The sequence below is a fragment of the Sprattus sprattus genome (assembly GCF_963457725.1).
Source record: "Sprattus sprattus genome assembly, chromosome: 2".
Classification (NCBI taxonomy): Eukaryota; Metazoa; Chordata; class Actinopteri; order Clupeiformes; family Clupeidae; genus Sprattus; species Sprattus sprattus.
In genome coordinates, this window is record NC_137921.1 from 4,218,657 (window position 1) to 4,244,962 (window position 26,306).

General features: G+C 42.5%; 2 protein-coding genes across 2 annotated transcripts in view; both read right to left on the reverse strand.

Moving 5' to 3' along the window:
• Nucleotides 1–2,033: 2,033 nt before the first annotated feature.
• Nucleotides 2,034–5,140, reverse strand: LOC308361093 (tumor necrosis factor receptor superfamily member 14-like; the record flags this gene model as incomplete). Its single annotated transcript, XM_080833341.1, has 6 exons — nt 2,034–2,053; nt 2,864–3,051; nt 3,152–3,239; nt 4,014–4,163; nt 4,328–4,453; nt 5,011–5,140. 6 exons carry the CDS (start codon nt 5,138–5,140, stop codon nt 2,034–2,036), a joined length of 702 nt encoding a protein of 233 aa, XP_080689467.1.
• Nucleotides 5,141–20,566: 15,426 nt separating this feature from the next.
• LOC308361095 (tumor necrosis factor receptor superfamily member 14-like) overlaps nt 20,567–26,306 on the reverse strand; it is a gene marked incomplete at both ends in the record, with an annotated part of 46,460 nt that continues 40,720 nt past the window's right edge. Inside the window, 4 exons of the mRNA XM_080833343.1 lie at nt 20,567–20,751; nt 21,874–22,061; nt 22,159–22,246; nt 22,950–23,105. Of these exons, the coding sequence (XP_080689469.1) occupies nt 20,567–20,751; nt 21,874–22,061; nt 22,159–22,246; nt 22,950–23,105 (617 nt within the window). The remainder of the gene's footprint in view (nt 20,752–21,873; nt 22,062–22,158; nt 22,247–22,949; nt 23,106–26,306) is intronic.

Consider the following 26,306-nt stretch of genomic DNA (forward strand, 5'->3'; position numbering starts at 1 on the left):
AGGTCAAATGGATTTCTGCCTTCACTGCAGTGAACACAGTCCCTCAGAGCACCTCAAACTTGCAGTGTCACATGTCAGAGTTTCGTTTTGTTTTTCACTATGTCAGCATTTCATTCTGTCCTCTAAGTGAGACAGACATCAGGCCCAGTCTTGTCAGATAAATAAAAGGTGACAAAACTCTATTTTCTTTCGATAAGGAATACAAGGAACAAGATTCGTTACTCGTACTATACAGGAAGTCGCTTTTATTTGAAATTTCTGCTTAATAAAGATCATATCTGCGCAGCTGATTGTGGATGGTTGCTTTGAGAATATGTACTGTATATAAACATGACTAAAGTACAGAAAGGGAAATTCCACTGGATCACAAGTTAAATGATGATACTATTCAATGACTATCAACCCCCACACTCAGATCTTGTGAAGGTGATACAATTACTGAATGTATGAAAAGCAACAGATCATGTAGATTCTTCAGTAAGAAGACTAATAAATAAATAATCATCATCATCATCAATAGTAATCATCAATCATCATCATAAATAAATCACAAACAACCATTGAGCTAATCTGTACAACATTCTAGATGAATAATACTGCTATCTGATTTTAAGGGTTAAAAGATTGAGATAACATGTTTGATGTAACTACAGTCATAAATGTGTGGGTTCAAAGCAAAGGTTAAAGCAATCACTACAATTACTACAAGTAGGCTAGGGACACATTTCCTTTATTTAAGTGGGTCAGTGTAAGGAAAAAAACATTATCAAACAAATATTAGTCTGAGACATCAAACAGGTATCACATGTTCAGTTTACAGCAATCCATTCAACCCGCTTCCTTAAGGGAGTCTTTTCTTTTGTGCTATCGGACAATGAGTGTTGTTAGTAGGTAACCCCAAACAGGTAAAAGAAAAGACTCCCTTAAGGAAGCGGGTTGAATGGATTGCTGTAAACTGAACATGTGATACCTGTTTGATGTCTTAGACTAATATTTGTTTGTAAATGTTTTTTTCCTTACACTGAAAAATCACTGCAGACCCCTCACAACCCGGAAACAAACTTTTTAAACGCCTCCCCTCTGGTAGGCGTTGCAGATCTCTGTTCACAAAAACCTCCAGACACAAAAACAGTTTCTTCCCCCTCGCTGTCTCACTATTGAACAGCTCAAAGTAACATACATATTTATCCATGTAGCACATATATTTATCCCTGCACTTCTTGCACTCTCCACTTTCTTCTTTGCACTATTGTAAAAATTCATAGCTCCTGTACATACTTTGTCAAACTTCATAGACCATTGCACTGCTGTTTTTGTTCATAGACCATTGCACTGTTGTTTTTGTATTGTATTGTGTTTGTTTTTGTATTGTGTTGTAATGTATATTATGTGTATATATGTGTAAGCACATGGAGAGTCAGTTCACCAGGTCAAATTCCTTGTTTGTTCTAACTTACTTGGCAAATAAAATCTGATTCTGATTCTGATTCTGATTCTGAAGAAAAAGATGGCAAGCCACAGCTACAAAGCTAATTGTTAAACAATAAAGTGCTAAAAATACAAAGTGCTGAAGTGCTGCAGATACTTTCAGAGTTTGTGTTTGTGTTTGTGTTTGTGTTTTTGTCCATTTCCTTCTCCCTTCTTTGAACTGGTCCCTTATCCAGGACCACTTCCCTTCTTTTCTTATCAAACTCAGGAACATGGATCTGGGATAATACAGTTTTGTTTGCCCTGGCCTCCCCATCCTCCAGTAGTTCAGTGTGGCTCCTTCAGAAAGAGCATAATCATCTTCATGAGGAAAGTTAGATGCTGAAATACCACAAACAATATGTGCTTCGATAAAGACATGATTGAGTTAGAACATCCTCATCCAGCAAGAGATGTTATTATTATGGTATGCAGGTCCCCACTCTGGCATCTCAGGGCAGCAGTCTCTGCAGTAGTGAGGTGGTGTAGCACAGCAGTAATAGAGAGGTGGCACTGTGGTCAGTTGGTCCAGAAGGAGAACAGGTCATTTGGCAGTCCTGTCTGGTTCAGTCTGTTCCATAAGCACCTGGACAGAAACAAACCGGATGAGATCATGTATTACTCTTTCAACTTGTCCACCAACTATTAATGTATACTCCATGTAAAACAGCCACAATTTGTGGTCTGGGGAACACTAAATCAAATCCGTAAGCTGCCAGGCCTTTAAAAAAAGATTAATTTCATGATGCCTCTGACTATTAAAATAAAATAAAGTTGGTGACTGCAATGGCAAGATTAAAAAACAGTTCAAGTATATGGGTTAAGAGGGAGAATTGGATTATTGTTGCCATGTTCCTTAAGAAATCCACAACTATTCTGGATTACATGAAAATGTGTTGTATATTTCACATATTGACATTTTTGACCAAACACAACTAAACAGAATTACAGTACATGAACACAATTAGAATCGCAATGGTGTTTCTTTGTTGCAATTTGATTCTAACTTATTTCTGTCTTGTAGGAAGATAGTACCTGACACAGACAGGACAGAAATGGACATAAGCTTTAGTGAATAACTGTACCTCTGATGTTACAGTATGGCCTGACCTCTCTTGTATGCCACTTTCCAAGCTTGTCTCTACTACAAAAATAAATACAAACAAATTTGAAGAATTCAAAAATAATCAATGAATATTAATGAACACACAAAATGAACACAAATATTACATAGATGTCTGTGTATGTCTATGAATAAAAAAAGGCCAAGAGAAAAGAAAAAACAATACCTTCATATGCTTGTGTTTTCATTAATCTTCTGGACAATGGCAATCATGACAACAGAATGCCTTTATAATAACAATAATTTAATAATAGTAAACATGGACATTCTTACCTGGTTGATCTATTCTTTTCCTCTTCCTTCTATTATATATAAATACCACAGCCCCACATGTAGCAGCTAGGACTGCAACACCAGCTATGATACCAGCTACAATGGCACAAGTGTTTTGTCTTTGACCACAATTAGTGTCATAAGAAGATGACCCTTCTCTTAGAACAACAAGTCCAATCAACTCACACCTACAGAGATCACATTAATACATATATTTTAAATACACAAGTAAATAACTTAGTGTATAATCCTTGCTTAACATGGAACATTCCAAGTGAATGAACGTACTGTGTGTGTGGTCTGCAGGATGTGAATGATCCATTTGAGTGTGTGTCGCCTACACAGTCACCACACACAGCATCTCTGGATGCTGTACCTGCATGGACAGAAAACACACATCATCCACTATGGACACATGTTGATGGTGATGGTCATTTTTAATACTGCAGATGAATGGAGACTCCGTCAGACAATGGTGTTCAATCAGGAACAAGCTTTTATTCTTTACAATGATGCATCAGTGATTCCCCCACGTCTATAATCAGACAAGGGTTGAAACAGACTGAGTTCAAGTATTCTACCAGGTGGACAGAAGGGGATGTTAATCAATAGTCCCAACCCCGGATGAATATGTATGAGACAACTACTCTACTACAGAAACTGCCATGATGGCTGCTCACAGAGAAAGCAGAAAATAACAGCATAAAAGTGTCTGATCTTGCAGGCGTCTGGAAAAATCCACTCCCCCTGTCGGCAAGAACACAAAGTTTGACATGGAGGACACAGACTTGACCAGAAACATTTCTGCTTGAACCTGACTCTTATGAGAAGACACACATGGATATAGTGAAAAATAATGAAAGAGGAATCATGATCAAAAATAGTGAAGAATAATGATTGAGAAATAATTATTCTGATTCATGACTCTTTCGATGCTTACATATAACTGTAACACGTTGCCTTGTTTTTTGCATCAGTGTGTGTGTGTGAAAGTGTATCTGTGTGTTTGTGTGTGTGTGTGTGTGTGTGTGTGTGTGTGTGTGTGTGTGTGTGTGTGTGTGTGTGTGTGTGTGTGTGTGTGTATGTATTCACCTCCTTTTCTAACTTTATCATTCTGTCTCTATAGGGAAATTAAAGAGGATTAGCAAACCTGTCTGGTTGACGTACTGCCCTGGTGAGCACTTTGTGTGTTCCACAGCTCCTCGGCAGCCATCTTTGATTGGGTCAGTACAGTAGTGACCTTCCAGAGGCTCACAGAGTGTGTCTGAAGTGAAACTGCACGCCCTCTTCACTCTTAGACCTGCACCCATATAAGGATATACAGTGCTTATAAAGTTGATTGAAAAACATATCAATTGCAATTAACAGTGCAAATAATTGACATAAATGATATACAGTACATAGAATGCACAAAAATACATTAATAAGGAAGGCAAAACAAAAGTGCTGCAATATTTGACTTACTCGAGTCACAAACTGTGCAGGATGTACAGGACCCCGGCCCATGGGGCACATCACTGTAGGTAGATGACGGGCATCGGACACATAGTGTATTGATGAACTCATGGCAGGGTTCCAATACATAATAACCTTTAATTAGTAAATAAATAGTTAATACATCAATCAAACATGGATTCATCTCATTGATGCAACATGAAGAAAGCTCTAACGAAGGAGCATGTCATGTACTATGACACAGTTAAAGGCACCCAGTGCAACTTTCGAGGCTTAAAAATAAACATTCAATTTCTAGTCTTTTTTAAACGTAGTAAGTTTCAATAACTCCATACCATTCCATATCGACATTCAAGGAGCAAAGATGAGACGTCGTTGTGTGGTGAGAACTGATAGAAAATCGATAACAACAACAATCGCCACCATCTTCTTTATTTTTTGTAACCTACAATAAATACAGCAGGCTTCCAGTCAATGGAAAAATGGCCTCTCCCCACCGGCGATTGTTGTTGTTTACGATTTTCTATCAGTTCTCACCACACAATGACGTCTTATCTTTGCTCCTTGAATGACGATATGTAATGGTATGGAGTTATTGAAACTTACTACGTGTAAAAAAGACTAGAAATTGAATGTTTATTTTTCATTGAATGTTTACATAAAGTTGCACTGGGTGCCTTTAAGTTACTTACCAGGACGACACATAGGACAGCATTCCTGCCCTATAAGATATTCAGCTCGACCACAGGCAGGAGAGACCCCAGACACGGTCAGCTGGATGATCAGATCAATAATCACCAACTTCACCAATATTTCCCCCATCAACGTCCGGTCCAATTGAGAATTGAGAATTGCCCAAAAGATGGCGTTCGTAAAGCAGTTCAAGAAATTCATGTCCTACAGTTTCATCGATTCATCTGTCAAAACAATGAAGAGACAATTTATTTCATTGCCCTCTTAATTATCTTATTTCTCATTTCTCGCTTTTCAATCTTCAGAGCTCTTTACATAACTGTAATACCAACTCCTACAAATGCATAAGTGACAGATTGGTACAAGTTAGAACAGATCAGGGACGGACTGGCCGTCGGGCATACCGGGCGTTTGCCTGGTGGGCCGAGGTGCAATATGGGCCGATAGTCCCGAATTTTTATTTTTAATTTTTTTCCCCATATAATGGTCTGACCGGCTGGCCCACGAAAGTAGTTCATCAGCGGCCCTACTGACACTGGGCTGGCCCAATCACATCCCCTGGGCTGACCCAACACAAACCCCTTTCGATTTAGACCTGCATACATAATGCATTAGGACGGTAAAAAAAACTCAGCGTGGCCCATGGCCTTGACATGCTTGACACGCGCACGCTAGTCTGCGGCCCATTGGCTGTCTTCTTGAGTGACTAGGGGCTTGTCCAATCATATCAGCAAACACCTTCTACCTTTAGCTAAATGTTTGCCACGGCAGGGCCATCATCACTCCCGTGGATGACAGTGCTGGTGGCTACAGCCAGGGAGATACGATACAACGACCTACGGTTAGCTTACTGATCATGAATTAAAACGTCTCTAAAATATGTTTGACTTAGGACCTATGTTCTATGGCCAAGTTCGTTTGCATTGTAAATACAAGACAAGTCTGTAGCTGTTGCTAGCCCTCAGCCTACTGTACTCTGAAACAGCCAGCCGTTAGCCTTCTCTCTATGTTGTGTGTTTGAGTGGTGCGCGGTGCCATGTCAATAGTTCCGAAAGCCCAGTATTCCCAAACCCTGGTATTCCGAAAATATGCCAATTTGTCCGAATTATGATAGCCCGAATTATGATAACCCCCCCCCCCCCCCAAGTTCAGGGGCGTAGTTCAAACGTTAATGCCACCTCATCAAGCGCATTTCCTACAGGAGGAAATAGACTCCCTTCTAGAAAAGGAAGCAATACAGCCTGTCCTCTCGGAGACGAGAACAGGGGGTTCTTCAGTCGCTATTTACATGGAAAATATCGACCGATCTTATACCTCCGTATTCTGAACAAAGCTTTAAAGTGTATGATGTATATTGTATTGCATTTAGATTAATTAAGACCACCACCTTAACACACAACTCTTGTTGAACTCATAAAGTAGTAGGTTCAGTGACGTGCGGTGAGACAGCTGTCTTCTGGAGCTTCTGCAAGCCCGTGAATCAATGTTTCGTTGAAATCATGATGTAGCGTTGTTGTAGCGGGAATACAGCAATGCTATTTTCTAATTGGCAGGTCATATGTATGATTCTAGACTTCGCTAAGCACTGAAGCGACTGAAACGGTGAATTTTGATCACATTCAGCGAAGTTAACAGGTAAAACGGGAGAAAAATAGGGCGTCTTTAGGCCGTCCTGCCTAAAAGCAGGGCGTCCCGTTTCTTCTTATTTTTTAGTAGACTATAGGGCAGACGCCCTGCTAGCTATAAGCCTGGTTGGTGTAGACATTCGAAAGACCAAAAAGACTGAAAAGGTGTGTTATTGAATTTAGTGGGCCGGTCTGGTTCAAAATGCCGGGCCGATTTTTTGTCCCAGTCCGCCCCTGGAACAGATCATATGGAACTGTCATCAAAATAAGCATTACCGGACATTTGTGTTGACACCTGGTCATTAATGGTCCAAAAACGAATATACAGACACTGTATTATATGCAGATTAGATACCAGCCCGAACCCCGCCCACAACATTTTTGGTCTAGGAGATTCGGTCTGGCTTTGTGCAGTTGGGGAGAGAGTATCAGAAGTCAGGATTCTGTCGTACCAATCAAATTGTCAGGGCGGGCTTTATAACGATGATGGACAGATGACCAACCATCGCTTGAGTTGATTAGATAGATAGATTAGAAGTGGTACCAAGATGGGGGCGTCTCGGGAATTTAGTGGGACATATTTTATGTGATTTAAGCTATCTACACGACTTTTTTATGTCTACATTGACTCGGTTAGTTGTGTATGTGCAACACGAATGTTGCCGAGGATTGTAGGTCTTAACTGAAGCGCTTTAGACCATTATTGATAGGTTATTGCTAATGCTGCTAACGCTAAGATCCATTGAAACACAAAGTAGCTAGCTAGCCTTGCTGCTAATAAGTACGTGAGCAGGCATATCTCACAGATATTGACAGCGCATTCATTTTGAAAGAGGAACAGAGAAACGCGATCAAGGCATTTGTCGATCGAAAATATGTTTTTGCCGTCCTTCCTACGGGATCCGGTAAAAGTTTTAATGTATCAGATGGTCATACTACGTTGCTCTGATTGGTTGTAGGTATCCAATTGAGCGAAGAGGCATTTTTTTTCCTGGTTCGTTGAAACACACCCCATAATCACAGCCCAATGGGTCAGTATCAGACTCATGTTCTGACTAGAATTATGAGTATGACATCGTCAGGCTACAGATTAGGTACATATTACATACAGATGATAAAAGAAACAATCAATATCCTGAACATTAAGTGTTAGTGTGAACAGCAGACAATAGGATGCATTTGTACGATATAGAGGCAAGGGGATTGTACAGTTTGTATTCCACGCAATTTAGTATATTAATTTAATAGATTATAAAACTAGAGTAAGGAGAATAGATATGTCTCAGTAGATATGACTGTTCTCATGTTTGATGGCTGTGGCATACAGAGGGGCTGCCAGAAGGGATGAAGTTGGAAGAGGTTGTGTTCAGGGTGGGAGGCGTCTATGGTGATTTAGCCTGTTCCTGTTTGTTTAGGTGTAAAAGTCCTGTAGGGTGGGCAGGGGGCACTAATGATCTTTTCCACAGTCCTTACTGTCCAGTGTAGTCTGTAGTGTTGCCCTGGTTGGTGGCTGCTCCAAACCAGACTGTGGTTGATGAGACTTGATGACTTTGGTGTTAAACTGAATGAGCAGCTCCTGTGGCCAGAAACTTTAACTTATGCCTCCTTTTTAGAAACAGCACTTTTTTGTTACAGTGCTTACATGTCTTTAGATTGATAAGGAAACTGTTACTGCAGTTGATAATTTTACTCTGAAGTATTGATGGACATCTATGAACAAACATCAAAGCTTTACAGGCCAAACACTCTTCCCTGGAAGAAAAGGAAGATGTTAGAGCCATACACCAACTCCAGCACGCCTCTGCTGCCCCAGATCACACGCCACATACTCCAAGTCCATTCAGCATTACAACTGTTTTCAGCGATTAATTACCATCCTCGTTCAGACTCCAGCCTCTCCATCTATTTGAGTTGGTTAAATCTATATTTAAAGTTACTTGATAGTTATTGAAGAGTCAAAGCTTGAGCACTATCTAGCTTCATAACGGTTGAGATGAGGAAAGAGTAATTCTACAGTAACGGCGTCTCTGGCCCGGTGTCTCACTCTGATTCCGCCTTCCGACTCCTCTAATAAACAGTTGCGGGATCAGCCTAAAGGGCATTTTCACCGCTAACAGAGCAAGTTAAACCAAGCTATCCTCCCAGAAGAGAACATGTAATCACACATCCCTGAGCAAGCCTATGGGAGAGATCAGGAGGTTTTGGACATGTATGTAGTTTGGGGAATCAGGTGTCTTAAATTTAAATTTGTCTTAAATGACTTGAGCTGATGCTGTTGTTGACCACACAGCTGCATTTTTCAAATCATTTGGCATCTGTCACGATCTGCCTGGCTCAAGGCAGCCCTGACATAAAATGGGTCAACCACACCGTAGTGTTTATTAAAAGGGTTTTATTTACAGGAGTATAAACAATCAGTATAGTGTATTAAAATGAAAGTGTCGTGCAATATGTCTAGGGGTAAACGAAAAAACAAACTAAAGTGTAAAAACCGCTACGAGGACGGAGGAAGTGTTCCGTGTGGAGTTCCTTAGTTGGACGTAGAGGTCGACCGATATGGGTTTTTCTATAACCGATGCCGATGCCGATACTTAGAGGTCAGGGTTAACCGATAGCCGATATGGGCTGCCGATTTTATTTGGCCGATTTTTAGGGCCGATATCTAAAAGTTTTCCCATTAATTTGCATGCTTAAGCGTAACACTAATAATAAGTAGATGCACACAATTTTACTCCCCTACTACACTGCAAAAAATGCCCCTCTAGATTTAAGACAAATAATTACATATTTAAGCAGGATTTTGCTTAAAACAAGCAAATTTGGCTGCCAGTGCGTTAAGCAAATTTGGCTTGTTAAGATTTCTTAAAATAAGTAATATTTGCTTGAATTAGGTAAAAATAACCTTACCAAGAAAGCACTAGGTAAGTACAATTTAGCTAGAAACAAGACCAACTCGATTTTTCATCTCAATATAAGAGTAATAACACTAGGTTAGAAAAGCATTTTTTGCAGTGTAGTATCTTTAGTCTGAAGTCCGTGCCCCCGTACACACACACACACACAGCCTAATACTTACAAACATCCATAATCTAGGAATCCAGAGAACCCCCCCCCCCCCCCCCATTTTTTAATGTATTATTTATTATTTTTGTTATTATTATTATTATTTTATGTTATTCTTTTCTTCAATGTATATACATATATGTATGTGTACAGACTATGATTTGTCTTTATTTTAGGGTTGCTGTCTGGGCCGTGGGAGGGGGGAGGGGGGAAGGGAAAATTCTTCTTTCTACATTTTATGTTTTCATGTGTTGTTACTTAAAAAAAAAAAAATGTATTTATTTTTTTAAATCGGCCGATGCCGATAGATTAAAAAATGACAAATATCGGCCCGATACATCGGCAAACCGATATATCGGTCGACCTCTGGACGTCTTGCATCAGGCTCTCACAACTGGAACAATCCAACCTCTGACGGCAACGCAGAAACCCAGAGCAGAGAGAGAGCCTCCATAGCGAACCGCAGCCAGCCCATTTGGTTCAGCACTCAGCACTCTGCAGGATGAATAAGCCCAGTGGCGTAACTGTAGGGAGTGCAGGGAGTGCAGCTGCACTAGGGCCCGTGGCGAAATGGGGGCCCGTCCTCGATCTCATCGCAACAGAAGTTTGACGTCTATTATCTAGTTGACGAGCTGGCGGGCCCCATGTCAAGCATTCAACGGCGTTATTTATTTGTGATCCAGTCCCATTAATTCGCAAACATTTCTCAATTATGGTGTCAGTTATTCATAATTATGAGTTATCACCTGCCCAATAAACATTTCAACAATAGTCAGTCTTGACCACATCAAATAATTAATTTAGCCTCATTTGCGTTTTGCTGAATGAAACAATTTTCAATTTTTATTAAGTAATATTGTCATCGAAAAACAGCGAGGATTTCTGGGCAAAATTGTTTTCAAAGATTCACCCACACATGTTGCGATTGTTTCCCATCCTGTGTTCTGTTGCATTGCGTATTGAGTAAGCTATAAGTAGGCTACCCTATGCCCTTTTAACACAAAAGTAGCTGCAGGAAGTGACTCGGACGTAAAGAGCAGGAAGAAAGGGTGGCAAAGCTGCCAAAATTATCTTGATTTGGATTTGTGGCGGAGAGTGTGCAGTAGGACGCTACGTCTGACCCCATACCAGCCCGACAGCAATGAGCCACCAGGGTAGGCTAATCACATAAAGTTTACTGTCTGGTATAGCCTAATGGAATGCATTAAGAAATGGCTATTAAACGTCATAAAATGCACGTATAGGCTAAGGCAGCCGCCAGGTTAGATATTAAAAACTATTTTGCAGGATGGAGTCGGAAAATAGCTAAAGCAAGTCTTCATAATCAGCCAGCTTTCCCAAAGATTCAGTAGTATGCGAGCAACCTGCCATATGGTTTACACCCCAGTACCCTTCAACTCGCAGGAGATGATGAGCTGTTTGGAAAGGCAAAAGTTTTGTCTGACCACTATGACAAAACGCCCGCGTTTCCACTGGAAACTTTCCAGAGCAACTCATATTGGTCCTGCTTTAAAGCAGCGATCAGCAATCATCAGTGCAACAGATAGCCAAACTCTGATTGTTGATAACCACTCAGTTACATCAGCATTTGGCAAGGTGTGCACAGCTCTGCTATTTTTGTGACCGTAGCCACAGCAGGGCGATCATTTTCTAAACTAAAGATGATTAAGACCTACTTTAGAGCAGCATGGGGCAGGAGAGACTGCGTGGATTAGCTACACTATCCATCGAAAGCATCCGAGCCAGGGAGTTGTGAACATTTCTGAAATTGTTGATCCTTTTGTTCAACGCAAGGCTCGTAGGATGCCATTTTAAACGTCATGCATGTTTCGTTTTTAATACGCCTCAAATGCTACTTGAAATGTATTTTTCCGCTTCAATGTCGAGTGGCTGTTCCCATAAATCCATGCAAATGTTCGTAATTCACAATAGTGTTTGATTACCCCCTGAATAAGTTGTATTAATGTTTCCCCATGTGTTGTCTATCTGCTCATTATACACTGTTTCTCCAAAATCAGTTTGATCGTTACAATACTGTGTTCATTGGTGTTTTAATGAAAACATATTGTAGCAACCCTTAATGTGTAGGCTACTGTACATCTGAAGTACATTTGCATGCACCTCGTCTGGATTATCATGCGTGAAGATAGTCTGACTACAAATCGGTAGGGGGCCCGATGGTGACGTCAGCACTCAGGCCCGTCAAGACTTTGTTGCGCCACTGAATAAGCCACAGCTGTAACACAATAAAGGGCGGAGCCTGGCCTGATTAGTAGGGCCGTAACACATCCAACTGACTTTTGCAGCTCATTTATTCCGTCATCATGGATTGTTAAGGACAGTTCACACCCCAGCCACTGACTGTTTGCCCTCCTCCCTTCTGGGAGGCGCAACAGGGTCCTCCTTTCCTGGATCAGCAGGTTCAGCTTCATCCCTTCGGCTGTCACCCTACTGAACTATGCACCACGGTGATAGCCCCCCTCACCCCTACACACACCTCCCCCTGTGACTGTACTTCCCCCCTCCGCCCTGGCTTGACTGTCACACACCCTCCTTAAGCCACTGAACATTTGCACCGTACTTCTCCCCCCTCCACCCTGGCTTGACTGCCACATACCCTCCTCCAGCCACTGAACATTTGCACCAGAATGTCTTTTTTTACTACTGTATATCCCACGTTTTACTGTATTAATCGTACTTACACCATACAATACTATATTTATATTACTACTACCTCATTCACCTAATTTCACTTACGTATTACCACCACTAATACTTACACCTGCACTTTTTATATACTAATCATATCTATACTTCTTAACTCAATTGCTGCTAGTCCCAATTCTGTTCATATTACATATCTATTTCTTACTGTACATATCTTATGTATTCACTAATTCCACTTTACATTTGCACATATTCTGCACTTTTATTGCTGTTTTGCACTTCTTTGCGCAGGTGCCAGTGAAGCACAGGTGCAAGCAAGTTTAATGACCTAATGATGTCACGATGGCCCAATAGTCTATGGGAGAATTTGTATTAGCGACGAAGTTTGAACGAAGTTTCTACGTTAAGTGGTTCGAGCTGAATAAAGCGCAGAAAAAGGTAAAAAGAATAAGAAGCCACGTAGGAATAACAATTCAGGGCATTTCATGCACTGTAATAATCCCATTTATGCAGAAAATAATCCTTGGATGCGGGTTCATGTTATTGATTTCATGTAGTAAAGGTAAACACTTACAACAGACGGCTTGCTAGGTTGTTATGTCTGGCAGCTGTCGACAACAGCGTCTGAGTGGAAATGACGATGAGAAGATTAAACGATCTTTCACTGAAGTAAAAACGTAAACCATGGTTTCGTAGGCTATTACAATGAGGTTAATTAGCAACTGTGGTTTAAACGTAAAGGTTGCCTCGACTCTGGCACGCCGCCAATATCTTAGTGTACACCAGCAGGAACGTAAAGACGGCGAGTGCAACAACACACCAAATCCGCGATAGCGCGCTACATGTCCCATCTGCACCCAGCATTAAGAAAGTCGTGCAAGACGTTCCTCATCGCTTATATATTGGTTCCCCAACCCGCTTTTGCTTTCGTTTCACTTGGCTAAGTTTAAAATCAGAGTGTAGTTCTCGCACTCTCCGCCTCTCTAGCTTTCAGATGAGGTAGGATTTATGCTGCGTTGGTACATGTCTCCGCCTTCTAACTCCTCACAGAGCAGAGCCAAATTAAACCAAGCACTCCTCCCAGAAGAGAACACGAGAACATGTAATCACACATCACTGAGCAAGCCTATGGGAGAGAATAGGAGTTTATTTAGTGAAGGGAAAGTCTGCTGAAGCTACTTTGAGCCTTCAACCACTGACTGATTTCTGCAGCTAACTTATTCTGTTATGGTGGAACTGTTGAGGTTGAGCTAGCCAAGCTGTTTCAAGAGTGTCCTGATTTGAGCCGACAGCTAAACTGTTTAGTGTAATAAACCACCAACACGTTTGACTGATCCATGAAGTGAACTTTTAGCAGCAAGCTGAAACTTTACCCAGCCTGTAGTTTTAAATAAAAGAGGATAACCAAATATGACAGACAAAGTCTTCCTTTATTCAGTGTGTGGACCAACAAACTCTCGACCAGGAAGTGAAGCCAAACTCGTAATATCGCATGGGACTGGAAGGGAGAGAGGCAGGGAGAGCAGAATTTGACATCCATGATTTCCTGTCAATGGCAGTCACATGCACATGCACGCACACACACACACACACACACACACACCAAACCCTGTACCCTGTACACAGTTCTGCTTTGACTGTCGTGCCACTGAGAAGTGAAGAATGCTGAAGCATTCTCACGCTCAGACATGCACTTGACCCTTCTCACTACGGGGGGTTTGAGGGTTTGAAATTCACTTCATCACTCCTTTTTTCCTCTCTGTATCTCTCCATTCACTTCTCTCTCTCACACACACTCTTTCTCTCTCTCTCTCTATCTTTCGGTGTGTTTGTTTTCACGAAGTGCACACCACTCATGGGATCTCGTGTGCAGGCCTCACCGGACATTTCTCTCCATCATTGGCAACTCATCGAGAGTCGACCTTTCTCGCAGAAAGCCCAAAAATAAATGACCCTTTCTTTTTTATTTTTTCTCTCTCCTCCACTCTCCAGAGTAAATGGAGAGAGACTGTGAAACTGAGAGAAAGGAAGAGACATTTCCTCATCGTATGACCCCTTTTACACCACCCTCCAACTCAAGTATGTGGTCACAGTGAAAACTTTACAGGCCTTTCATGCAGACAGCCAAATTGAAGTAACTGTACCTGGGAGTCTCAGTGGCAGGCAGCGAATGGTAATAGTGAGAATATGAAGCATAGAGTGAGGGCAGAGCAAAGTGAATCCTCCCTCACTCACCAAGAGGTGCGCGCACGTTGACAGGCACACAAACCCATGGCCAGGGGTTGGGAGAGAAACACCTGGGAGAATTATCTTGAGGTCATCTTGAGGTTACTGACATGTTGGAGAAGAGTTGACTGCTGTCTGTGTCTGTGTTTGTGTGTGTGTGTGTGTGTGTGTCTGTTAGTGCTTGTGTGTTTGGGGGGGTGCTAAGTTGGCCAAGAAACACTCATTATTACCACACGAAAGAGGTCTCTCCAGAAAAGGTTTACATACAAAGGGAGTGCTTTCCAGCCTTCGCCTATTCCAGACGAACTGAGGTATACTCTTGTCACAAGGGGGTGGCCTTGATGTGGGATTCTGGATGCGGTTCTGCTGAGCGGAGCCGGCTGCAGCCCAAGGCCCTGGAGCCATTAGCAGAGTGGGCGACGGGACGGAGGCTCGAGATGGAAAATGTGACACAGAGCATTGTGGGGGAAAATATTGGCCAGAGGTACAGTAATGGTCACCACCTTTTTGAACTGTTTCCCTCAGGGAGGCGCTTTCGCACAATCAAAGCAAAAACAGACAGGCTGAGAAACATCTTCTATCCAAGAGCCATCATAGCACTTAACAATGCACAAAACTAACCTGTATTTGTCTCTTTGATGTGAAATATGTCTTGTATTTTTTTTTTTTTTAAACTTGTTTTACTTAAGGTGAGTATTCATAGTGTAAATTTGTATAGTTATATTGTATATATTTGTATTGTTTTTGATTTTTCAATAGCACTGAAGTCTGAGAGCTGCCACCTCAATTTCGTTGCACTTGTGCAATGACAAATAAATATATTCTTTTCTATTCTAATAAATGGCCAGAGGTACAGTAATAAATGGCTGCCCTTTTCGCAGCACGGGAGCCACCAGTACCTGCCATAACCTCCCCTTCAAAACACTGCATTTCAGGGGTAAGGTTGCATATAAAACCAAACTACTAAAATCCTTCCATACCCATAACACCAACCCTCTTATCCAACATAACTACGAGCCAACTTCCACGTATGCACATAAATACACACCTGTTGGGTAGTCTACGTGCGTTTCATGTAATTAACTTCTCATGAGCATTACGTCACAGGCTTTCACCCAAAGCGTCATTTAAAAAAGCAATAAAGGCATGTATGCTCTGGTAGTCTCTAGTGCTTCCTACAGTTAGAACCCAGGGCCTTGATTCTGTAAGCACCTTGCCTGACTTGTTGAGCTACAGGATCTCGCACTCTCCGCCTCTCTAGCTTTCAGATGAGGGAAGATTTATGCTGCCTTGGTACATGTCTCCCAATTCCCACTCCACACAGAGCGGAGCCAAGTTAAACCAAGCTATCCTCCCTGGAGAAAACATGTGAACATGTTATCACACATCACTAAGCAAGCCTATGGGAAAGCTCAGGAGTTTTCGGACATGTATGTAGTGTAGGCAATCAGGCGTCAAGTCTGCTGAAGCTACTTTGAGCCTTCAACCACTGACTGATTTCTGCAGCTAACTTATTCTGTTATGGTGGAACTGTTGAGGTTGAGCTAGCCAAGCTGTTTCAAGAGTGTCCTGATTTGAGCCGACAGCTAAACTGATTTTAGTGTAATAAACCACCAACACGTGTTTTATCCTCTAAATCCTCCCATTCAAGAGAACACCACACTGAGCCAAGGCTACTGGGTGTGTGGTGACAAGCTAGGTTGGCTAGTACAGTGCACTCGGGCGGAACTATACTTGGGCAAATCAATGCCATTTCTGGATGATGTGGCGTCCTACCCCAACGCCCTCTGCTAAACACGTTTTCATCAAAGTATTCAGTACTACAATATGAATCAATTGTAACAAACAGTTGATGTGCTCAATTTACCTACCTTAGATTAATGTGTTGATATATTATGATAACAGCTGATGAGGACCTCCATAGACAACAGATCAGGATACCTATAAAGTGAAGGCTACCGCTGCCTGCCAAAATCCTTGAATGGAAACAGTAGGCCTACATTGACTGTAGTGGATGGGCTCCTAGGGTGGTTTGCAGTAACTCAAAGTAATGGAACTAGTAATGAAGCTGATCTAGGATATGCATGTATAGGGAAGCTCACAGATGAGAAACATTAGAGTAACCTTAAATACACAGTCTGTCATTCTAATCCGGTCAACTTTTTTTGTCAAATTAAATTAATTGCTCCTCACAGTCCTCAAGCTGTCCGTTCAGCTTCACCTCTGGTGTTCATACACAGTCCTGACTCTGTAAATGGAAAGCAAACATGGTGGCTTAGACAGAACCATAAACAATTTCAGCCAATCAGCACTATGCTTCAGGGAAGGGGTGTAATTTGATTGGCTGTTGAGCTCAAATATTATCAACCTTTTAAAACCAGCACAGAATCATGGATATACATACATGTAGCCTTTAATACTCCAGCCAAACAATACGACATGGGTTTCCACTGTCAACCCTGACCCTGTAGTACACTAAAAAACCTCATTTGAACTCACAGGTTGTTAAAAACATTATGTTTGTCACTCACGCTCGCTACAACCTTTCGCATAGATCAGGGGTGCCAAACTCAAATACACAGAGGGCCGAAATACAAAAAATGGGTGTAAGTGGAGGGCCGGACAGTGGGGCAAGCGCTCCCTAAATTGACGTATGCTACCAACACGGGGACAGTGCATTGTGGGACTTGCAGTATTTGTGGTGCGTTCGACTAGCGGCCACGGCAGACAAGCTCTAATAGATAAATAAATGGATACTTTATTAATCCTGAGGGAAAATTAGGCAAACCACTTAAAATGTCACCATTGCACCGGAGCTGGAGGGCTAGATTAAATGGCTTGTCGGGCCTAATTAGGACTGCAGGCCTTGAGTTTGACACATGTGGCATAGATAATGTGTATTCCCATCAATGTTACCTCAGGACTTTCCTTTGGTTTCTACGTCACAGATGCTATTGCCTGAATTAGCCATGCATTCGCTTGTACCCCTTTCACTATTAAATATGAAATAGTCCCACACATTTCCTCCCTGACATTATTTGACTTCACTTGATAATATCTACTTCTACTACTAGTACCATTTGTGTAGGTTCTGTCGCGCTATACTGCCATCTTCAGGCTGTCACGGATAGCTACACTGTACATAGAATTTTGAGAGTGTGACACCCTCCTGCCTTTGTAATGGATACGACGTCTAGAAAACCATTACGACAATTATTTCTTTTTTTTCTCATTTTATTTACATTATTTGTTTTTTTCAAACATTAATAGTTTTATTTAGTTTTAGTTCAAAATGTACTCAGGCTTTTCCCATACTGATTTTAAACGGTCCCTTAATGTTGTATTGACAATGGAGATAGTAGTGGTACTGGTAGACACTCCCTAAGACTCTCCCACACTCTGTTCAGCCAAACAAGAATATCAGATGAAGACACCCTTACAGATGTTTTGTAATGATATATATAGTTTCTCAACTATTTGCCAACATACCAATATTTCAATTACTGATTCAATTCCCAGAATGGAAGATGAAGACTGGAGTACTGAATGACCACAGACGATTTACTGGATTAAGATATATACTGTCTGACAGTCCTTGAAACTCGCAACTTCATAAGTTAATTTAAATGAAACACAATTTCATTCTTGACCAATACAGTTGTCATCCTGAAGGAACAATAGCATGTCTATCAGTATTCTTGTGCTCTACGTGCATCTTCGTTAATTCAGGTGTATTTATGTATGCTTACATTTGAAGGACCAGGAAATATGAACACCGGGGATGGCAGCAAGCTGGAACGCTTATTATTGTGTAGTTTTAAATAAAAGAGGAGAGAGGAATTTAACAGACCAAGTCTTCTTCTCCAAGGAGATTCTCCCCTCCAAGGACCAGGAAATAGAAGCAAACAACGTGATATTACAGTTAGGCCTACATCACAAACCATGTGTAACTAGGTTTTTCAAATGTGTGAAATTTTAGATATTTCAACATGACTGTAAGACGGGGATGACTCAGGTTGATTAAGGGTTCTCATTTGCCCAGCAGGAGGTACCAACACACCAGATAAACCTTCCTTTCCTCACTGTATCCAGCTTCCAACCACAAGTTTACGACCTGAGGTAGGCCTGAATAGCAGAGGTTCTCATTTATCCCAGACCCCGAGAGCGTTATAGTACCTGTTCATACCTTTTGGACTACCTCAGCCACCTGAAATTATCTTTAACACTAGGACCCGCTCTCAAATATCTATCTAGTGAACTTGCAATGAAGAAAGTAAAATGTAATTAACCAATAGTAGATTGATGTGGAAGTTGGCTATCATAGTGGGGGGCACAGTTTCCAAACAAAGCGACACATTACACACCGATAGGGGGATGGAGACTACATACTGACTGATGATGCAAGAAATGGCCCAGCAGGAGGTGCCAACCTAAAGTTTTAAATATATAAGAGAAAACCTGTGAAACATTCAAAAATTCGGAGGGTACTCCTAAGTCAGTAGTTTTAAATAAAAGGGATCAAATAATTTGACAAAGCCATTATTCAGTGTGTGGACCAACAAACTCTCACCTCCAAGGACCAGGAAATAGAAGCAAAACACTCACAGTTAACTACATCACAAATCATGCGGACAAGTTTTTTAAATGTCTGAAATATTTGAGTTGACTCAGGTTGATTAAGGGTTTTCATTTGCCCAGCCGGAGTCGCAAACATACCAGATACACAAAAGAGATGACGGCTACACACATGGAGTCTCACAGTCTGGCTGCAGAATTTTCAAGGCCATTTTACCATCTTCCCCTTAAATAACCAGTTTATTTAGTCCTACATCTGGCAAAATAATGAATCACATGGAATTTGGTGTTTACACTGATGGGGATCACACAGAGAGGAGGAGAGGAGGGGTTTACACTGATGGGGATCACACAGAGAGGACTAGTGGAGGGGTTTACACTGATTGGGGATCACACAGAGAGGACTAGTGGAGGGGTTTACACTGATGGGGATCACACAGAGAGGACTAGTGGAGGGGTTTACGCTGATGGGGATCACACAGAGAGGACGAGTGGAGGGGTTTACACTGATGGGGATCACACAGAGAGGACGAGTGGAGGGGTTTACACTGATGGGGTTACACAGAGAGGACTAGTGGAGGGGTTTACACTGATGGGGTTACACAGAGAGGACTAGTGGAGGGGTTTACACTGATGGGGATCACACAGAGAGGACTAATGGAGGGGTTTACACTGATTGGGTTACACAGAGAGGACGAGTGGAGGGGTTTACACTGATGGGGATCACAGAGAGAGGACTAGTGGAGGGGTTTACACTGATGGGGATCACACAGAGAGGACATATAAGACTGAAGACTCAGCTTGTCCTGGTGCATGTTTGACCCAAACATGACAAATACATTAAAAGAAAAAACATTATTGGACAAACACAAAGACATCGAACAGGTATCACATGTTCAGTTTAAAGCAATACATTCAATGGACCCAAAGCTGCAAGTGGCCGACTGCTTCCTCAAGGGAGTCTTTTCTGTTGTGCTTTCTGAAAGTGAGAGTTGTCCATAATGACGAAAAAGATGGCAAGCCTCAGCTACAAAGAGAATGGGGTTTATACGATGTTCTCATCTGCCAATAGCTCATTGTTTAACAATAAAGGTCTAAAAAATACAAAGTGCTAAAGTGCTGCAGATACTTTCAGAGTAAACATGTAAGGAACGGGTCCCCAGATAGAGCGTGCTACTAATTACTGATGTTCACAGTGAGGCCTTGAGGACAATAGATTGATACATTATCAAGGTTTCTCTCCATTCATTTGGTTATTTCTTTGAGTTGTTGTCAATTTCCTTATTCCTCCTTTGTTCATATCCATATCCCTTGCTTAACTAAAAAGTCTTGAGTAATGGTTGAAATAAAATCCTTTCGCGAAGCCATAAGTGAATCGCACATTCTGCCTTTAGGAAAATTACAGCAGGGACAGATTTTCCAGAACCACCAAAAGGTCTGATTCTTCCCTAGTTTTCTTAGCAAAACTCTGGAACATGGACTTAGGACGGCACAGTCTTGTGTGCCCTGGCCTCTCCATCCTCCAGCAGTCCAGTGTGGCTCCTTCAGAATGAGCATAATCCTCTTCATGAGGAAAGTCAGGTGCTGGAATACCACAAACAATATGTGTTCTGATAAGTCATGAATGAGTTATCCAGCAAGTGGTGTTCTGATCATGGTATGCAGGTCCCCACTCTGGCATCTCAGGGCAGCAGTCTCTGCAGTAGTAAGGTGGTGTAGCACAGCAGTAATAGAGAGGTGGCACTGTGGTCAGTTGGTCCAGAAGAAAAACAGGTCATTTGGCAGTCCCGTCTGGTTCAGTGTGTTTCAAAAGCACCTGGAAAGAAACACACTGGATGAGATGATGTATTACTCTTTGAACTTTTTCTTTGTCCACCAACTATACATTTATACTCCATGTAAAACAGCCAGAATTTGTGGTCTGGGGAACATTGAATTAATTCCGCAATCTTGCAGGCCTTTTACAAAACAGTAATCTCATGATGGCTCTTAAATTAAATTGTTAAATTGTGACTGCAATGGAACTTAAAACGAGTTTTCGAATATGGGTTAAGATGGAGAAAGGGATTATTGTTGCCATGCTCCCAAAGAAAACACACCTATTGTGGATTACATGAAAATGTGTTACACGAACACAATTATAATTGCAATGTTGTTTCTTGATTCTAACCTTATATCTTTCATGTAGGATAGTGTGTTACAGAAAGCATGAGATTATGGCAGGAATATGGTTCAAATCAAATCCAGTCAGAAACTGAGTGGTAAAAAAGTAGGCTACTCACGTCACCATTATCAATATGGTCATAAGAGCCATTCAGACCGTTCTTAATAACTGCTTTCACTTCAAATAGTTTACTTTGTTCCTACAGAAATACAAACATTATGATCAGAAACGCAATAAAACCTGACACAGATATGATAGAAATGGCCACAAGCTTTAGTGAATAACTGTACCTCTGTTACAGTATGGCCTGACCTCTCTTGTGTGTTGCTTTCCACACGCGTGTGTGCTAAACAAATAAATACAAACTAATTTGAAGAATTACAATAAACCGCAAAACAGACATTTTAGTGTGCATTTAATATGCATTAACATGAAGTAAATATTCTGGACAAATATTTTCAATACAACAATTAGTATCAATTAATACAAATGAATACAAATATTTAAAAGATGTAAGTATGTATGTGTATGAACATTCTTACCTTGTTGATCTTTTCTTCTCCTCTTCCTTCTATGATATATAAATGCCACAGCCCCACATGCAACAGCTAGGACTGCAACACCAGCTATGATACCAGCTACAATGGCAACAGTGTTTTGTCTTTGACCACAATCAGTGTCATAAGAGGATGATCCTTCTTTAAGGACAACAAGTCCATTCAACTCACACCTACAGAGATCACATAAATAGTTACATTTAAGATACACGAGTAAATAACTTCATCAATCAATGCTGAACATGGAACATTCAAAGTGAATGAACGTACAATGTGTGTGGTCTGCAGGATGTGAATGATCCATCTGAGTATGTGTCTCCTACACAGTCACCACACACAGTATCTGTGGATGCTGTACCTGCATGGACAGACAGAAATAAAGGAAAACACACATCAGCCACTATGGACACATGTTGATGGTATTCAATCAGGAACAAGTTTTTTTTCTTAACAATGATGAGCATCAAGAGAGAGAAGAAAGTTTCACATGAAGATTCCCCCACGTCTCTAATCAGACAAGGGTTGAAACAGACTGAGTTCAAGTATCCTACCAGTGGACAGAAGGGGGTGTTAATTAATAGACCCAACCCTACATGAATATGTATGAGACGACTACTCTGATACAGAAACTGCCATAATGTCTGCTCACAGAGAAGGCAGAAAACAGCATAACAGTCTCTGACCTTGGAGGTGTCTGGAACTTTATCAAAACAAATTCCACTACCCCTGTTAGCAAGAACACTAAGTTTGACATGGAGGACACAGACTTGACCAGAAACGTTTCTGTTTGAACTTAATTCTAATCAGAAGACACACATGAATAAAGTGAAGAATAATGAAAGTAGAATCATGATAGAAAAGAGTGAAGAATAATGATTGAGAAATAATGATTATGATTCACAACTCTTTCAGTGGCTAACATATTACTGTAACATGTTGCCTTTCTTGTGTTCCTGCATCACTGTGTGTGTGTGTGTGTGTGTGTGTGTGTGTGTGTATACGCCTCCTCTTTTAACTTTGACATTCTGTCTCTCTAAAATAATTACAAAGTTTTGTCTAACCTGTCTGGTTGACGTACTGCCCTGGTGAGCACTTTGTGTGTTCCACAGCTCCTCGGCAGCCATCTTTGATTGGGTCAGTACAGTAGTGACCTTCCAGAGGCTCACAGAGTGTGTCTGAAGTGGAGCTGCACGCCCTCTTCACTCTTAGGCCTGCACCTATATCAGGATATACAGTTATTACAAAGTTGATTGAAAAACATTTAAATATCAACAGTGCAAAGAATTGCAATAAATAATACACTTAGAATGTACAAAAAAATAAACTAATGACAAAAATAAAACTGGTGCAATATTTGACTTACTCAAGCAACACACTGAGCAGGATCTACAAGACCCCAGTTCATAGGATGCATCAGTATAGGTAGATGGCGGGCATGGAACACATGTCGTACTGAAGAACTCAGTACAGTTTTCCCCTACATTATAACCTTTAATGAATAGATAAGTAGTAAATACATAAATCAAACATGGGTTTATCTCATTGATGCAACATGAAGAAAGCTCTAATGAAGGAGCATGTCATGTACTATAACACAGTTACTACTGTTACTTACCAGGACCACACAAAGGGCAGCATAATTGCCCTACAGGATATTCATCTCGACCACAGGCAGGAGAGACCCCAGACACGGTCAGCAAGATCATTAAAAAAATAATCACCAACTCCACCATGCTTTCATCATCAACATTGGGTCCAACCAATGTAAATATGGCGTTCACGGTACATCTGTCAAACCCAAGAAGACAGTTTATTTCATTGCCCTCTTAATTTTACAGTGTAAAGTACAAGGCCTAAGTACAACACAAACTGAACATCGGGAATTTAGGCTATCTCCTCATAGCACGGTAGTCGAAGTAACAATCTCTTGATGATTGGTATTACAATATAAACATAGCCTATATACAGCTCCTGCCCAACTTTCTTTTACAACAATAGCATTCTCCTCTCTTTTAGGCGAAACTGGACTATCTGGCATTTACAAGATCAATGAAAGTACCCCTGTTCAGACCAAGAACAGATTCATCATGCTCTCTCTTGTTGCTCTCCCATGTAGCCTACAACACCACAGTGATTTCAATTGACGAGCCCGAATGTCCCTCTGAATGCAGCTCAACAGCACTGACAAAATATTTAAGTCATTTTCCTGTCTGGTCTAAACCCCGCCCTATTGCCTGGTTGGTTTGTGATCCATCAGTTCCTTATCGCAGGAACTGCGATATAATAACGGGACTTGACCTAGTGTCAAGGACTGGTTCGAAGAACTTATTCATTCACGCCGATAGGCAGGGAGAAGTGCGCCCATGCTCTGGCCCCGCCCCCACCGGAGCCTATAAAAGCCACGGCGCGCTCTTCCATCTTCCTTTTCAAAATCTTCCAAAAAAAGATTTGGACTCCAAGATTATTCTCTACGCTACTGTATAACTGGTCGTATAATACTTGTTTCTATTTTCTACAACTGATTAATACTCATTACGAGCTGGTGAGTTTCGGGTTATTTTAACCTTCACTACCTCAAGAGTGCTACAAGTACGACTTGCTTTAATTTAGAAAGTCAAGTTCACTGTCAGCAACGTGTTAGACTAGCTAGTCTCGGACTAGCCTGCCAGTGGGGTTTGCTAACCTCGTGTGGGTGATAGTGTGCTTATTATTTCTCTGTGTGCTTAATATTTCTCCTTTTTTACAGAAATGTCGCGCCATAGCTACCCCGGGTGTTGCCATGCCAAGGAGAAGGGCGACCGCCACCGACGTTGTGTTCTCTGCCTCGGTAGGGAGCACGCGGAGGCGGCGGTGGGTGGCACCGACTCCGGGTGCAATATATGTGCTACGATGACCGTAGCCAGGGCCAGGAGACGCTATGGGAGCGCAATGACACAGCGACTGCAGTGCCAACCGGGGAGCGGTCCCCGGTTCGGGCTGGTCGCCTCCTCGGCCCAGGCAGTTCAGTGCCCGGTGACCGCCCTCAGTCCCCTTTCGCCTCGCCTGCCCTCTTGGTCAGCCCAGACCCTGAGGTGGTGGAGTTACCCTCCGGATTTGGTGTTATCTCCGGTGGGCAATTCGATTTTGGGCTAGAAACAGAGAGTCTGGTGGACTACTCTTATGCCTCGGGCGAGGAGGAAGAGGAGGGGGAGATGGATGTGGCGCTACCACGGGCTAGCTCGCCCCCGGTCACATCAAAAATGCTGGGCCAGCAGCTACACGAGGTGGCTATGAGAGCGGCGCACGCTCTGAGTCTCCCTCTCCCTCCTCCACCCAAGGGACGATCATCCCTGCTGGACGGGATGTTTTATGGGGGCCCTCCAGTGGTGGCACAGTGCACCCTCCCCGTCTTCGAGGAGGTGCACGAGGAGGTCAAAGCTACGTGGGGTACGCCCTACTCGGGGCGAGCCCCTGTGCCAGGTTTTGGATGCTACATGAATGTAGACAAGGCGGAGGAGTTTGGCTACCTCACTTTCCCTCCGGTTGAGGAGACGGTTGCGGGCTACCTAGCCCCTTCCACCCCCACGATGCGCCTCGGTCATGGACCCCAGTTGCACTGCAGTTGCTATCAGGCTAAGCTCCTGGCAGAGCTCGCAGCATCGCTGGGGGAGGGTAACGAGACCGTAGTGGAGCTCCGGCAAGCTACGGATCTCATGCTGCGTCTGACGCGGTGCACGTCCCAGGCTCTGGGGAGAGTCATGGGAGCGAGCGCGGCAACCAACCGGTCGTTGTGGCTGACTCTGTCTAAGATGACAGACAGGGAGAAGGTGCCCCTTCTCGACGCACCAGTCTGCATCCAGGGCGTGTTTGGTGAGGCGGTAGCGTGCATGTCTGCTAAGTTCGTGGAACAGCAGAAGAGCAAGGAGGCGTTCCAGGCGTGGATGCCTCGCTCAGGGAGCTCCGACACCCAGTTTTCACTGGTCAGAAGAGGAGCGGGTTTAAGTCCCCCGCTTCTCCGGCAAAGATGCAAGCCGGAGCTTGAGGGTGGAACAGGCATCAGTTCCGCCCCGCGGCACAGCCACAGCCAGCGCACTCTGCAAAGGGCGCTACCCACCAGGGACGGCGTGGCCGTGGCAGGGGCTACAATTAGAATCCATCGTCCTGAGAGAGTGTCCTTGTCCACGGAGGGGAGAGTGGTGGATCCCTGGCCACCGAGGAAAACTTTGAGTCGCTCTCATGCACAGATCATGACAAGCACGGTAAAAGTATCCCAACAAGCACAACATTCAAAGGTTCATGACATTCACCCTGCCCCTTCGGGGCCAGTCATAAGGCATGCTTGCCCAGATAGCAAGCATACGTTGGCCCTACGTTGGCAAAACGTTGTGAGCCAACGGTGCATATCGTTGGCCTGACGGTGTGAGCCAACGCTGGCCCTA